This window comes from Bos grunniens, chromosome 1, assembly GCF_055505025.1.
Source record: "Bos grunniens cultivar Pamir isolate PY7600 chromosome 1, Bosgru_T2T1.0, whole genome shotgun sequence".
NCBI lineage: Eukaryota > Metazoa > Chordata > Mammalia > Artiodactyla > Bovidae > Bos > Bos grunniens.
This window is the reverse complement of record NC_141165.1, coordinates 154,261,107-154,277,963: the sequence shown is the minus strand read 5'-3', so window position 1 is coordinate 154,277,963 and position 16,857 is coordinate 154,261,107. Positions and strand designations below refer to the sequence as shown.

Here is a 16,857-nt window from a genome sequence, read left to right as displayed (position 1 = left end):
AGTTACACCCAGCACGGGACCCTCCTGCCAGTTGGGCTCAGGCCCTGCCTGCTGGACCCGGCTGCATGGAGGTGTGGCTTGGGTCCCTTGACCACAGTCAGCGAGCCTGGCTGGGCAGGCGCTGTGGAGGGGTGGAGGGGAACCTGGCAGGCCCTTCACGGGTGCCCTAAAAAAGGTACAGATCAGCCATGTGAACTGAGAGTCATTTATAAAAAGAATATTGCAGAAGTAGTAGCTGAAACTAAAAGGTGACATAGTAAAGATTAGTAAATATATTTTCATCTTCATTCATATGTATTTTATTTTTCTGTCCTCAACGCAAGCATAAGCAGTGAGTGCACTAAATAAAAATGAGCAGTATTTGTGCCTATTTCCCTCGGTTGGCTGGGCCTGGCTGCCAGCCCAGGATAAATGCATACACATGCCCTCTGGTGGAGTCATTCTTGACCCACTTGCCCATCTTGCTACGTAAACAGGCTTTCAGAGGGCACCTGGGTTTGGGGTGTTGGTGCTCCCATCGAGAGGTTCTGTCTGCAGGGGAGGCTCACTGGGCGTGTTGCTGACGTCAGCTGGTGCCCTGTGGGTCCCCACCAAGGGCTAGTTCCCAGAGGAGAGCAGGATGGTCCCTGGGGCGCTGAGGTTGAGGGGCTCTCTCGTTGTAGCCGCTGGACAGCCGGGATGCTCCGGCGTCTGGTTCCTCGACTGAGCTCGGTGGGGCCCTGGGGTGCTGGGTTGCCTCCAGATGCAGAGCGGGAGGTTGAGGCCAAGATTCCAGGAACATGTTGGGGGCTGCTGAGTGGCGTTCCTGTGGACAGAGCAGATAGGAGAAGACGTCCAAGCCGCCAAAGGAAGGGTCCTTCCTGGGGACTTCCTGCCTGGCCAAAGCCTAAGGAGGAGGTTCTCCCCAGGCCAGAGCCCCTCTGCCAGGGGAGCAGGCCCGGGGGTGGGGTGGGGGTCAGCTTGGCTCACCGAGGTTACGTCGGTGGAGAAATAGAAGAGAGAAGTGCTCAATGGTAACCTTGACCTTGGGACTTTCCCTCCGACCTGGTGTGTCCATTCACAGCTGGGAGGCAGGGAGATGGAGGGGGATCTGGTCGATCTTCCGTCCACCCATGTGGTTTAGTGCAGCTCGTCTTGTGTCTCAGCCAGAGACACGTTCTCCCTGGATGGACCCTCCTGCCCTTGAGGTGCCGTGGCAGTGGGCAGTCCGCCTGCCTTCGGTTCCATCAGTGAAATGGGATGACAGTAACAACTGCCTCGTGGCATCAGGGTGAGAGGAGACCATGAATTGATAGGTGTCTAAGCTAGAGAACTGGGCCACACGTGGTTACAACTGTAACGTGAATAAAGAGGGTCAGGAAGGGACGCACAGGGAAGCACTGCCACCTTCCAGAGGGCCTCAGACGACACTAGCATGATCTTTTTTGTTAAATAGTTTTTGTTTTGTTTCAGCATGGGAAGAATGCCTCTTTGGGAAGCAACTCACTATTCTCTTTCTCAAATCTAACTTAGGACCCCTTGGCCCTCCCCGAGTGAAGGAGGAAACAGAACAGGCTCTATCTTGAAAGCAGGACTCCCATCGTGGGCCTGACTGTGGACTTTGAGCTATATGCTCAGTATCTATGGGAAACCAGGCCCCTGGAAGGAAGAGCCCCAGGGCTCTCCATCGCCTAAAAGAATACCCTAATTATCTGTGTAACTGAATAGAATCATACATTCTATTATGCTTATTGGGGTATGACCACAGGCCTATTGATAATTGTCCACTGTTAACTACCTAGGCTTAAGGCATATGAATCACAGGTTAACTTTGATTGTATCTTTCTTTTCCTTTGTTCAGTCTAGTTTCAGGGAATTTGGGGAAGTGGGTTTGGGCACGTACACTTAAGGTATATAAAGTTTTCACAAAAACTGACCGGGCTCCTTGGCTAAGAGGAGACTCTGCCTTGGGCCCGCGGGTATAATAAACTGCACTCCACTATCTGCATTGTCCTTCTGAGTGAGTTTTTTTCTGGGAATGCATGGCTACAACAGGGAGCATTCCTTGTCTGTCACGAAGTCCCTGGAGAGTGTTTTGTTTAGCAAGCCACGTGGCCGGTCAGGGGTGGGGAGCGGGGAACAGTAGCTCAGGAGATGGGAGAGACCCCCACGTGCCCACTGGACCTTGCAACCTTCTGCTGGGACAGGAGCTGGCGGTCCTTAGCACAGGGCTGGCTCCAGGTCACCTCAGAAGAGTAGAAGACAGAGGCAATTTCTTCGGCTGGTTTGTCAAGATGTCTCTTGAGGGTGAGGACCTGCTTAGCTTCAGTGTAAGCTCTGAAAGCTGAAGGACTAGGTCTCCTCACTGCCCTGCTTAGCTTCAGTGTAAGCTCTGAAAGCTGAAGGACTAGGTCTCCTCGCTGCTCCAGACCTGGTCCCCACCTCCCACGCCTCCCACTTGCGACCGAGGGGCCCTGAAAGACCTGGTGGGTGAGACACTGTGGCTGGGCGGGTGGCGGAGGGGCTAGAAGAAATAGAGCCCCCCCCACCCCCACCGAGGCAAGCCTATGCATCTTCAGAGCCTCAGGAGTCTGGCCGTGAGCCCCCACCCCACCCCCAGGCACAGGGGCTGCCCTCTGGTTCCCTCAGAGGCTTGGAGACTCCTTTTCCCTTCCTCTCAGAACAGCTCTGCTCACCTGTCCCTGCCCCCAGCTTCCTGTGCCGACTCCTGGTTCCCACTCCCCACGACTTGGTCCAGAATAGGGGCCCAGCCCTCCGCCCCCACCCCCGCCCCCCAGGTCTTCCTCTGGACACGCCAGTGCCTCCTGAGCCCAGCTATTGTCCTGCCAGGCCACACATTTCCAAGGGCAATGGCTAGCCCTCAGTCACCCTCTCTGGGTTAGTTGCCCATCCCTGGTCCCATCAGCTATGGCAGGGAGACCGGTGGTATAGAGCCCCTTGGAAGCATCATTCTTAGGACAGCGGTGGCTGTCTTGGGTGGATTAAGCCAGAGGAAAATTGAGTGTGGGAGGCCAACTGCATGAACACAGGAGAGTGAACGTCTAATGAGCTCAGCTCTAATTACTGCTTGGAACGCGTGGGTTGCCTCCAGTTGAACCACAGAGGTACACAGTAGGCATCTGACAACAGAAGGTGGCCGTAGATGAGGGTCTTCACTTTCCTGGTGAACTGGTGACCTGATTGGCACAGGGTCACCTTGGCTTCATTATCTGCAGCAGCTTAATAGAGGTATGTTCTATACATAACGAAGCTAAAATGTAAAATCCAGCCATCTTTAGTATGTTCCCTGAGCAGTGAGACCATTACCACGATCGTTGAAAGAAACCCCCTACCCCTGAGCAGTCACCTTCCTTTGCTTCTCCCCAGCCCTGGGCAACCACTAAATCTTCTGTCTATGAGTTTGTCTCTTCTGCCACATTTCACATCAACGGAGTCACACAGTGTGTGGCCTTTCGTGTCTGGCTTCCTTCACGTAGCACAATGTTTCTGAGGTTCATCCAGGTAGCACGAATCAAAAGGCTTTATTCCTTTTCATGGCCAAAGACATAGTGGCCCCCTGTTTAGCCACACACCCCCGTCCTTACCTTGTCTGTGGAGAGCCTGACCAGGACATGTAGAGAAGGATGAGGAAGAGAAAAACCACGAAAGCTGCCAGGCTCACCCAGAAGGCGATGACGATCGAATCTGTGGGTGGGGACATACACGTCGACGTCAGTGTGAGCTCACGTGCCCCACGGTCCCCACGTGCTGCGGAACTGGGGCTCTGGGAGAGACCCTTCTCAGTAAGTGGCCAGTGAGAAGATTTTCCCGTCAATAAGCACCTTGAGGGACTTCCCTGGTGGTCCAGTGGTTAAGAATCTGCATTCCAGTGCACCGTGTACATCCCTGTGTGCTGAGTCGCTTCGGTCGTGTCTGACTCTGTGTGACCCCATAGACTGTGCCCTTCTGGCTCCTCTGTCTGTGGGGATTCTCCAGGCAAGGATGCTGGAGTGGGGTGCCATGCCCTCCTCCAGGGGATCTTCCCAACCCAGAGATCGAACCTGTTTCATAGGTCTCCTGCCTTGGCGGGCAGTTCTTTACCACTAGCCACACCCAATGCAGGGTATATGGGTACAATCCCTGGGCAGGGAACTAAGATCCCACGTGCCACAGGGCAGCCAAGCCTGCTCCAGAAGTAGAGAGCGTTGCGCCACAGCGAAGACCCAGCACAGCCAAAATAATAATAACAATTAAATAATACTGATAACCTTGGGAAAGAAAGAGGCAGCAGGGACTTGGCTTTTTTCCCAGAGAGACTAGTCACTGGGTCAGTTTAGGGTGATGACTGAGGGGAAAACAGTAAATGAAACTGGGTTCCCACGCCACCACCACCCCCCCCGACCCCGGACTTGATTTTTTTGGCTGCTTTTGTTGCTCAGAGTGGGTTTTCCCCTCTTCCTTCCTCCCAGGAAGGAGAAGAAAGTGCTGTAAGCAATTTCATGTGGCATGACAGCCTCCTCTCTCCTGTGAGGACTGCAGCCCCTACCAAGAGCCTTCTGCGATCAGCTCAGTTGTGGACCGCTTCAAAGACCCCAAGATCAGAGACTTAGAAAAATGATATGCACCAGAAAATGCTCCTAACCTGCTCCGGGGAGGGCCAGGCTGTGGAGATGTCACCCAAGGCTGCCCGGCCAGGCTGCGGGAGGTGAAAAGACATGGTCCCTCTCTTTTTGGGGCACAGGGCCAGCTGGGGAGCTGTGGCGGGAGGAAAAAGCACCATTGCAGCCACCACTCTGGCTGTATCAGTGGCTGGAGGTGAAAACACGCAGGAAAATCAGGAAAGATGCTCAGCCTCTTCGGGGCCCTGGTAGAACCTGGTGGAACCTGGCCGTTTGGAGGTACCTTTATCCAGGGCTCTGGGTCAAAACATTCAGCAAGTTGCTAGGGAACTGTAGGAATGTGTTTGTTTCTCTTGTTTGTTTCTATGGCTCTGGGCACAGAGTTATTGTTTTAGTAGCTAAGTCGCGTCCAACTCTGTGTGACCCCATGGACTGTAACCCACCAGGATCCTCTGTCCATGGGCCTTCTCCAGAGGATCTTCCTGACCCAGGGATCAAGCCCACATCTGCATTGTGGGCAGATTCTTTACCACTGAGCCACCAGGGAAGCATACTGGGTTCATAATTAGTGTCTGCAAGTATCTTATCCCAGACACACTCTTGCCCCCAGGACAAGATGCCCCAGACTGAGATATGCTAGGCACCTACGTGTATGACCCAAGAAAGCCACTGAAGGACGGTAATCAACAGGCATGTAGTAAGCGCTTATGCAAGTCAGGCTTTGCTGGGGGCTGTTAAGGATCCCAAGGAGGCCAACCTTGCCCACCAGAAATCGCTGACCCCCTTTAGGGTTCTGCATCTGTCCACCAGCATCCTCCTCGACACTCCTGCTACAACCACCAGCACTAGTCCTGCCCTGCCTCCTGTTCAAACAAACAAGATTTCCGTGATGTATTCAGGTTAAAAAGTGCTAATAAATAGATAAATAAATGAACAAATAACTAACTGAATGGATAAATGATTAGAGATGTATGGGGTAAATAGTTGTCATTGAGTAAAATTGTTGCCTCTGCCTCTATGACCCAAGACAGCTAGAGGGAGAAACTAAAATCTTATGAGTTGATTTTAAATCCTAAAAGTGTCAAAAACAGGTAACAAGGAAAAGATGCGGTATTGGCAAAAGGCCTCATGGACTCCACCACCTTGAAATGTATCAGCAAGTTGGCACTCACACTGCAGGGAGGCAAGGACAGCAGAGCCCCTCAGGCTGACTCACACCCTCTCTGCTTTCTGTCCCTGATCTGAGAAATGGCTGGCCTGCCCTGCAGCATCACACTGTTAAAGGGGATGTACGGGCTCCTGGGAAACAGGAAATGAGGTTGCTGCTGTCTGTACTAAGCTTTTTTTTTTAATTTTTAAACATCCACGATCTGGGATAAGAAATCTACAAAATGAGCCTGGAACATCTTGTCTTCCAGAAAGCAAAAAAGCTATAAAAACCCAAACAAAGCAAGCTCCTAACATAGCCAAATGTGTTAGTTTCAGGTGTACAGCAAAGTGAGTCATCGCGCTCTCTCTCTCTCTCTCTCTATATATATATATACACTTATATACATACATACATATACACATGGCTTCCCTGGTGGCTCAGCTGGTGAAGAATCCGCCTGCAATGCAGGAGACCTGGGTTCAGTCCCTGGGTTGGGAAGATCTCCTGGAAAAGGGAACGGCTATACACTCTAGTATTCTTGTCTGGAGAATTCCAAGGACAGAGGAGCCTGGCGGGCTACAGTCCATGGTGTCGCAAAGAGTCAGACACGATATACACTGTTTCTTAAATTCTTTTCCTATATAGGCCATTACAGAGTATTGAGTAGATTTCCTTGTGCTGTATACAGTAGGTCTTTATTAGTTTTCCATTTTATGTATAGTAGTGTGTATATGTCAATCAAAAGAAGCCTCTGACTTTCGAAGTGTTCCTTGCCTGTTCACTGTGTATTATTCCCCAGAACCTGCTTTAATTCAACTCTGTCCTAAAGAGTCACAATTTATTGTCTAACCCTCAGAGTATAAGAGTATATATGTTCTCAGAAAATTTGGTTTGGGAGTTCTAATGTTTAAGGAAGTTTCAGATTTCTGCAGACACTAATGCTCTTCTTCTTTCATTAAGGAAAAAAAAAAAAAAAACAATGCAGGATTTGAGATCTTTGGTACCTAGATAAGTTCCATCAGAGCCTCAAAGAAAACATCATCAGAAACTGAGCAGTTGAGACGCCCTTTCCCCTTTCCCAGGCTCACTCTGTCTGTCCTAGCCCTTGGTCATTATCTCCAGATGCTGAGCAGGAAATGAGATGATACCTCTTCCAGAACACAGAGTCTTCCGAGAAGTGAAATTTTAATTTTGTCAGACCAAAAGAGCGAACAGCAGACACCAGCCGTTTCCTGCACGGTGTTCTCTTTCATCATGTGCTTTTGAAAAAGGCAGCCAAGAAAATAGGGTTTTTCCCTCTTCCTCCTGAAGGGTCAGCCTAAGTGCTTGGAAAGAACATTTTGTTACAAGGACAAGAGCTGTCATTCTCCAGGGTGGGAACAGTTTAAACAACCGTTGAGTTTGTCTTTACAACAAGGAGCACCAGACTGGCTTGACAATGAAACTGGTTCAGTCATGGAAAACTCCTCTTCCCTTCCCTCTTCTCTAGAGTCCCAGGAGAAAGTTAACAGCAAGATTTTTCCCTTCCTGGGGGATAAAAATGGGGTTAAGAGCCTAGACCCTGGAGGAGGTCAATTTTGAGTTCAAATTCTGACTTGACTATTTCCAAGCTTTGTGATCTCAAGCCATCTGAGATTTTTACATCTCTAAATCTGTTTCCTCATCAGTTAAATGGGGATAATAGCGTGTGTTATATAGGCTGTTATGCAAATTAAATAACATGCATATGTAATGCCCATGGCAGGATTTCCTCATTTAATGGTTGTGAAATGATCTGTACACAGAATTAAAATCATTATTTCTGTTAAGACTGTTTTGTGGCAAGTGATGTCGCTGCTTCCTTCAAGCTCCCTAAAACGTAAGCTATGAGTAAAGGTAATTGTTCTTGTCAATCCTTCACCTGCTTCCATAGTAATAGAACTCCTCCTGTAGCTAGGCACATGGCTGCCTGAGATAAAGACTATATTTCCCAGCCTCCCTTTCAGTTAGTATGGTCATGTGACAAGGTTCTGGCCAATGAGATGTGAATGGAGCATTTGCAAGCCGGCTTCTAGGAATCCTGCGGAGATGGCTAGATTTCTAACACATGCATCCCTTTGTATCCCCTTACTCCGTTTTGCTGCCCAGAACATGGATGTGATGGCTATAGCCAGGATTGGAACATGATGGTGAGGACACATCCCAGGGATGGCAGAGGTGTGAGCTGAAACAAAGCCAGTCCTTGAAGACTTCATGGAGCTGACCTACCACCCTGCCCTGAAAACTTTTACATGAGAGAGAAATCAGTCTGTTTTATCTGGTATTCCATTAATGTAACCAATTTTCTCCACTGAATCTGGACAAAAATCAATAAATGACTTCTTAAATGAACATACCAAAACTGACAATTCCAAATAAATGCTGACTTTCAAAATAATCATCCTCTCTCTACTGTGGTGGTGGTGGTGGTTTGGTTGCTAAGTCGTGTCAGACTCTTCAGACACCGCGGACTAGAGCCTGCCGGGCTCCTCTGTCCATGGAATTCTCCAGGCAAGAATACTGGAGTGGGTTGCCATTTCCTTCTCCAGGGGATCTTCTTGACCCAGGAATTGAACTCAGGTCTCCTGCATGGCAGGCAGATTCTTTACCGACTGAGCTCCGAGGGAAGCCCTCTCTACTGTAGAGTTAGGTAAATTTTCTAAAATACCTATATTGATCAAACATTTATAAATTATACTTTTGGAATTACCTTCAAGGATACACACACACACACACACACACACACACACCAATCTTGCCACTTTATGAGATCATATCCTTTTTTTTTTCTTGAGATCATATCTTATTTTCAATACCCAAATGGTACCAATCACTTAATTTCATTCACCTGATTGGTTTATGGGTGATTCTAAACTGTTTCCCAGAAGCAAATCCACCTTCCAAAGAAATACATAATGTATCACTGTGGACATTTCATAGAATGTGTCAGGGCCACCAAAGTCAGTTCCAAAGAACGAGTACCAAGCAGGTTTTGAGGAATGACGGACTCATTCAAGTATGACAGCTCCACACGAGGCTAGCTTGATGGGAAATTTGTTCCAAGATCACATTCTCAATCTTTGTTTAAAAATCGCTTTCACTGCTTACATCGCACCCATGGAACTGACCATCTGCAGAAGGCTTAGACATCATAATAAAAGTTGTGGGACTTCCCTGGTGGTCCAGTGGTTAAGGATCCACCTTTCAATGCAAGGGATGTGCATTGGATCCCTGGTTGGGGAACTAAGACCCCACATACTTGCAGGACTACTAAGCCCACCGGAACTAGAGAGCCTGGGTGCTCTAGAGCCCGTGATCCTCAACAAGAGAAGCCCAGTTGCATGCTGCAACTAAGTGCCACAATGAAGACCCAGTACAACCAGGAAAAAAGAACAAGTTGTAACCTGACTGAAAGAGATGAATAGCATCATCGACTCAATGGACGTGAGTTTGAGCAAACTCTGGGAAATGGTGAAGGACAGGGAAACCTGGCATGCTGAAGTCCATGGGGTCGCAAAGAGTTGGACACGACTGAGTGACTGAACAGCCACAATAACTTGAACTTGATTGCTCTGACCAGGAGAGAAGATTTATAGAAATCAATCTTTACCCTAAAGTCTATTCACTGTGTTCAGAAGAAATTGGCTAGTGATTGTTCAGAAGAGATTGGTTAGTGATGTGTTTTTGTTCTTCTTCTCCCAGCTGTTGGAGAAGCAGATGAACAGACTGCCTTATTATTGAAGCTGCCAGAGGCAGTGCCTCAGCAGAAGTCAGTGTGGGCTATGACAAATTTTTTCTAACTGGTAATTAAAGGAAGAAGACATACTGACCTAAGAGGTAAATAATACCAGGTAAGGCCAGGCACTACCCAAGGGAAATCAGTCCGCCTCCACACTCCCTGCAAGGGAGCATTCAACCAGTATTTGGAGACTCACTGTATTAACATTATCTGTATTGTCACTGTAAGATGGGAATATGAGATTGTCTTTTTTTTCTCCAGAGCTTAGCCTCTGAAAAAGGAACAGAATCAAATGTGGAATCCGTTTGTTCAGGCAGGGTCTCAGGAGACAGATTTCTGTTTTCCAACTTTTTGACAGTATTAGGGAGATTCTTAACATTTCCATGAAACAGAAGCCATGTCTGAAAATCACAGGGGTGACAGTCTTTGTGAAGTCCCTGTAACAGAATCACACGCCAGATTTCAAGCCTTCCCTGAGGAAGGGCAACCCACAGCCTTCAACTCAGCGTTGAAGGCTCATAAAAATGTGTCTGCATCCCGAGATCTTTCCAATTATCCGTCCAACCATGATGGAATAAATTCCACCATCTGGGCATGAACACAAAAATCTTAAAATCCTTCCTGCTTGTTAGGTTAACACATGAACTTGGGTACTTTTTTCTTCTATTTTTGTCTTTTTCTCAACTTGACATAAGTCAAACCCAATCTGGCCTTCACCATGCCAACCCGCTGCCCCAGGGGACCTTCTAGTGAGGTGGTCTGAGGGAGAGCTTTGCCTCTCTGTCTCCCCCTAAAGCATTCCTGGCATCCTTCTGTCCTTCATGTGCACAGACCTGGGGCGTGACGGTTTGTGATTTGTTTGACTGGGATGGAGATCCAACCCAGAGAAACTGGCAAGGAGAGAAAGTTGCATTTGTCAGCAACGGAGGTCACCTGCCTTCTGTGGCTGACCTCTGTCCAAGCTCACCTGGACTCACACCTACCTTTCTCTACCTTCAAACCCAAGTAACAGAGTGAGAGGGTAACAGGCAGGAAGGCCAGGGGTCTCCAAAGGGAGGAAATAGCCTGCAAGTGTCAGACATTTTTATCTCTCTTAAGCGGCAGGAGGAAACAAACTAGCGATATTTTTTCCTTCTCTATACAAATTTAAAAGGAGGTTTCTCTTAAAATACTGTGTTGCCATAAGGACACCTGGTTTCGCCTGAAGTTAACTATTCTCAAACCTAGAGATAACCAAGGCCTTTTTCTTATGGAAATGTTTGTCTTAAGCTATGCTAATGTACTATGCATTTACCCCAGACTCTGTCTCCAAGTCGGTTCCGCCTCTTGGCTCAGAACCTACTTGACAAACCAGTATGTTATACTCAGATATTGTTCCCCTAATCTATGTAAATGAAGCTATTTGTATGGTGGTCTGCCCTTCTTCAAGATTCAAGTTAATCATTTTATGGCCCAGGTTGAACCATTTGGTGCCAAGATTATCCCAAAATGAATCTTATGGGTGAGGGGCCTCGTGCCATTCTGAGTTTTAAGACATTCCTTTCTTTCATTAACAGACTGCTAGTGACTATATACAGTCCATGGGGTCACTAAGAGTCGGACACGACTGAGCGACCTCACTTTCATTTTTCACTTTCATGCTTTGAAGAAGGAAATGGCAACCCACTCCAGTCTTCTTGCCTGGAGAATCCCAGGGACGGGGTGGGGGTGCCTGGTGGCCTGCCGTCTATGGGGTCGCACAGAGTCAGACGCGACTGAAGCGACATAGCAGCAGCAGCAGCAGCTCGTATTTCTTTTTTTTTCCTGTTGATGGATGGGTTGTGTGGACTTATGAAATAATAAGGTGGTTTCCATTTTAAGAGAAAAAGATAGTTTTCAAAAGTAGCTCCCCAAAATATAAGGAATAGTCACTGCAGTCTCTTTGTCATTCCTGGAATATACCAGGCACTCCTCTGCTTCAGAGCCTTGGCCCTTGGTGTTCCTAAAAGGTTCCTTCCCAAGACATCGTCAAGACTTAATCTCTCAGCTCTGCACAGGCCACAGGTTAGGCCTTCACCAGCCGCCTTCCACCCTTGGGTCCCCGCTCTCCTAGCCACCTTTCCCATTTGACTTTTCTTTGGAGCACATCTTGCCATCTGCCATATTTTTCTTGTTTATGGTGAACTGAAAAGACTGCCTCCAGTTTGTTGTTTTGCTTATTTTTGGCTGTGCCACACGGCATGCAGCATCTGAGTTCCCCAGGGAGTGAACCCCTGCCCCCTGCCCTGGAAGCACAAGGTCTGAGCCACTGGACCTCCAGGGAAGTCCTCTGCCTCCCATTTTTAACCCTTCTTGCACTAGAACCCATCTAATTCCCTCCTCCTGAATCTGGCCTGGGCTCACCAGCTTACTTACCCAAGACACAGAGCTAGTAAGTGGCAGAGTTAAGATGTGAATTACAGCCAACAGGCTTAGAGTCCATGTACCTAGACTCGACAGAGTCACTGGTCCATGGCTGGTCACCCAGGAAAAAACAACAAAAACTAGACAATTAACCTATTCAAGGTGCAAACACCCCAGCGGGGGATGGAGTTTTGCCTAGCCCCAAATTTCTTTCCCAGAGACAATAGAAATAAAAATCAGGACATGAAGCCTGGGATATGTGAGACACAAACAGGAGTAAAGGAGCCCAGAAAAAGCACCTCTCTCTGTGGATGTCAAAGATTCCTGATACCTAGGACTTGGGTATAAAATGGTATTTGGCAGCCTTTGTGATAAATTTAGAATTAACTTTCTAAGACACTTTTGTGATACACTGTATCTTTCTAAGATACTTTTGAGACAAAATATTCTTTTAAGATGGATTTCCTTTTTTCTCAATAAATGAGACTTAAAACTTTTTTATTTGTTTGTTTGTTTATTTTTGGCCATACCACATGGCTTGTGGGATCTTATTATAACCCTGACCAGGAATTGAACCCTGGACCCTGGGCAGTGAAAGCACCCAGTTCCAACCACTAGACCACCAGGGAATTCCCTTAAAATGTATTTCTTAATAGAGTTTAATGTATTTGTTTGGAGTTCCAGTAAGCTGGGTAGGTTTCTTCAAATTGTAGATATCATGTTTTCTATACTCTGTATGCAGATATGAATGAGCTATTTAGCCAGTCCCCTAAGATGTATAACTTGAATACTTTCTATAAAAATACCAATTGATACTTACTTTTCATAGGAGGGACACAGAGCCTGGCCTCTCCCTGTGAGTGTCAAAAGTCCTCAATATCTAGGTTGTCCAGGGTGGGGACAGTGACTGGTCTCTCTGGCAAGATTCCTTACTGAAATAATTGTTATTGCGTTCGGGAATTTGAGGAAGAACTTATTTGACCTCATATCTAGTTCCCCAGGTTGTAAATGTCCGACTCTAGTTCAAAGTGCAAAAAAAAAAAAAAAAAAGAACATCTCAAACCTCACACACAATTTAGAGAACACCAGCCATTTTCCCCAGAAATGTAAGTTACCTGTGGGTAATGGGCAGGGGCGAAGATTGAGATCGTGTGTTCTAAGCTCCTGAAGTTGCAAACAGCCCCCCAACACAAAGCAGCGGGGATCAACTTTGGAGCCCAGGTGATGAGTGAGGTGTCAGAAGCTGAGCCAGAATTTTATTTAATTTGTGCTCATTTTAAAAAGTCCTTCCTGAATGCACATCTGTATGTTGTCCAGGTCAGCATGGATCTTGAAGTTCTGAACTTTTGATAATATCTGTGAGTGGGCTTTTATTTCAAATCTGCCATTTTCTCCCTATTACTCTATGTCTTCCATATTGTGAGTTACATGTGAAGAAACTGCATTTTCATTTCATGGGTATATAGCTTGTATCAGAAAACACACCAAATCTATTGTCCCCCCAAAAGTTTTGCTACAGTGTCAGGAATACAGGAAGTCCTCAGCAAACATGAAACAGAAGTCCTTCACTTCTGGAAGGTGGATGTGACACAGGAAACAGAACACTTCCTGACCAGACATTCTATAGAACTTTCCCCAAGGACCCTGCCAGGGCTCTGCCTCCTTTTATTAAATAATACCAGTGATGTGAATTTCAGTTTTGAGCTGGTTTGTAACAGACTGTTTCTTTTCATATGGGAAGCATTGTGTTCTTTCTAAGGACGCATTTATTTTTGACAGACATTATGTGTAATTGTAGTGAAGTTCCTGAAACCTGAGGGACTTCAGGATAGGCAGAAAGGATGGGTTCCCGGAACTTTGTTTTCGTTTTGTTTTTTATGCTTATTTCCTCATCTGACTTGTTATCTGGTCTGAGTAACTGGAATAATCAGAGAAGATTATTGAGAAACTACCGAGTTACTTCAGAGATAAAGACTGGGCAGATTAAGATGAAGAAAAAGCTGTTAACTTGTCTGGTGGTCCTTCCTGAGACCATGAAGATGAAGCTGGTTATTTTTAATAAGAATTAGTCACACATCTTAGAAGTGAACACAGTAGCTCTCTCCCACATCTACATGGAGACAACAGAAAACTCGAAATCTACAGTTTGAAGAAACTCATCTAGTTATTGGAGCCCTAGACAAACATAACTCTATCGAGAAATCTGTCTTACCAGTGTAGTCTGCCCCCAAAGTGGCTTAGTTTCTCAAGAGGCTAGTTTTCAACTTATTACAGAAGATAATAGATACACCCTCCATTCCCTTCTGTCTGTGAGTTCAGAGTCCCATTCTGGCTTTCTCGTGATATCCCGGGATTCATAAGTGAATGGAGAAAAGCCATTTGCGCCAACCCCCGGCCTCTGATCGGCCGGCTTCCCCAGTTCAGGACTCACGTTTATTGGCTCTCAGCTTCTTCTCATCCACGGGCATGAGGTCCAAGTAGTCCAGGTAGTATTCGTAGCTGTAGTACGGGGCAGAGATGTTGGTTCTGTTGGCCATGCCTGCGTTGCTGCCCGGTGGCCCTTCCGGAGCTGCTCCGAGCTCGCCCAGGAGATGGCCCCGCTGATTTGTGTAAAATCATCCAAGTATGTCTGTGGGTCTCTGAACTCAAGGCCTCCTCACTTATCAGAGCTGTGGGGCTGGGAGGAAGGTCGGGGGGTGTGCCTGACATCTTTAGAGTTCAAGTAGAGCAATCTATCCTGCCTGGCTTGATGCAGCTCCAAAACAAACAGAGTACGAGGCGGGAGCCTGAGGTCCCTGTGCAAGTGCTGGTTGGCCCTCAGCATCCAGACAAGAAAACAGATTCCCTCCAGGACCCTCGAAAGATAAGATGTGGACTAGGACTAGAAAGGGCAACCACTTTGGGCCCTAAATAATTAATTGAACCAAATCAAGAGCCTGGCATTGCCAGGCTTGACTTGCATTAAGGCAGCTCTTGGTACCGTTAAGCAACCAGCAAATCACTGGCCTAGATTTCTTATCTGAGGGTGGAACCTGAATGATGTCAGCCTTGAACTTGCAACCTCTGTCATGGACACATCACCACTTCATTAAACCCAAAGAACACCCTGCTCCAAGGGGGTGCACGTCCCAGCTTTCATGTGCGCTTCCAAGAACCAAGCAGTCAGCTGCCTCTGTTCAGACTGGGGAAACTGTTTTCCAGGTCAAGAACCCGCATGGATTGTGTTCTTGGGAAACAGGGCCCCAGGGTTCACCAGTCCTTGGCTGATGACAGACTCGACAAGGATTCATTTGGTCAGGGCCTGACTCCAAGTTGTACACTCACTTTTCTAAGAGCAGAGATACAAGCAAGAGGAGCATTCCAAGTACTGGAAATGAGCAGGACTAAATGTGATAAGCTCCCTAAAATTTAGCTTTTGAGAATTAGTGATGAAGTCAAAACACACACTGTCACGGGGACTTTCCCTCCAAGATCCTGACTTTCTAGTCTTCTTGACTCAAGTCTACAGTGCCAGAGGAAAGCTGGGCATTGATGGTGTAGGCAGTGAACCCAGATAAATTCAGGCCACCTACAAAGGTCCATGTGGTCAAAGCTATGGTTTTTCCAGTGGTCATGTATGGATGTGAGAGTTGGACTATAAAGAATGCTGAGCACCAAAGAATTGATGCTTTTGAACTGTGGTGTTGGAGAAGACTCTTGAGAGTCTCTTGGACTGCAAGGAGATCCAACCAGTCTGGTCTAGGAAATCAGTCCTGAATATTCATTGGAAGGACTGATGCTGAAGCTGAAACTCCAACACGTTGGCCACCTGATGGGAAGAACTGGCTCATTTGAAAAGACCCTGATGCTGGGAAAGATTGAGAGCAGGAGGAGAAGGGGACGACAGAGGATGAGATGGTTGGATGGCATCACCGACTCAATGGACATGAGTTTGAGTAAGCTCTGGGAGTTGGTGATAGACAGGGAGGCCTGGCATGCAACAGTCCATGGGGTCGCAGAGTCGGACACAACTGAGCGACTGAGCTGAACTGAACTGAATTAAAGGATAATTGCTTTACAATATTGTGATGGTTTTTGCCATACATCAATGGCACCCCACTCCAGTACTCTTGCCTGGAAAATCCCATGGACGGAGGAGCCTGGTAGGCTGCAGTCCATGGGGTTGCTAAGAGTCGGACACGGCTGAGCGACTTCACTTTCACTTTTCACTTTCATGCATTGGAGAAGGAAACAGCAACCCACTCCAGTGTTCTTGCCTGGAGAATCCAAGGGACGGGGAAGCCTGGTGGGCTGCCATCTATGGGGTCACACAGAGTCGGACATGACTGAAGTGACTTAGCATAGCATAGCATAGCAATGTGAAAAACTCTCACAGACACACCCAGAGACACTGTTTAATGAGATATCTGGGCTTCTGGTGACGCAGTCATGTTGACGCAGAGTAACATCAGCCTTCCCTCCTTCCCTGCCCTCTACCCCCTCCCCTTTCCCCCTCTTTCTCCTTCCTCCATCCCTCCCTCCCTCCCTTCCTTGATACATTTTCCAATTGAACACACTTTAATTTCATCAGCTTGAAATTTTCACTTCAGACAAAACACCGATTGTTCAAATGAATTCATTGATTGCTCTGGTAATCATCTTGACTTTTAAAAACCCCATGGAATTTGCCTGCTAGGAAAACAGATTTAAAGCGTGTTTTCTCCTTTGACATAAGTAAGAACTAATACTCCCATCAAGGTCAGCTCTCTGAGATAACAATGACATGTTCCTATTAACAAAGACCTCCAAGACCTTGACAGTTGGCCTTGCTTTTCTTCTCACTTTAATTTATAAACCCAAACTCGAAGGTAAAGTTGTCTTTCCTTCCGTGTTTTCTTTTACAGGAGATGCGCACACTTGTTAGCTAGCCTTGTGGCCGCAGACCGAGTACAGGGCAGAAGGTGAAGAGAAGAAAGGGGAGAGCAAACACT

General features: G+C 47.2%; 1 protein-coding gene across 1 annotated transcript; it reads right to left on the bottom strand.

The window, feature by feature from the left end:
- Window positions 1-275: 275 nt before the first annotated feature.
- On the bottom strand, window positions 276-15,084 carry MRAP (melanocortin 2 receptor accessory protein). Its single transcript, XM_086322341.1, has 3 exons — window positions 14,319-15,084; window positions 3,585-3,684; window positions 276-805 (listed from the first exon to the last, which is right to left on the bottom strand). Exons 1-3 carry the CDS (start codon window positions 14,422-14,424, stop codon window positions 598-600), a joined length of 414 nt encoding a protein of 137 aa, XP_086178467.1. The 5' UTR covers window positions 14,425-15,084; the 3' UTR covers window positions 276-597.
- Between the last annotated feature and the right edge of the window lie 1,773 nt (window positions 15,085-16,857).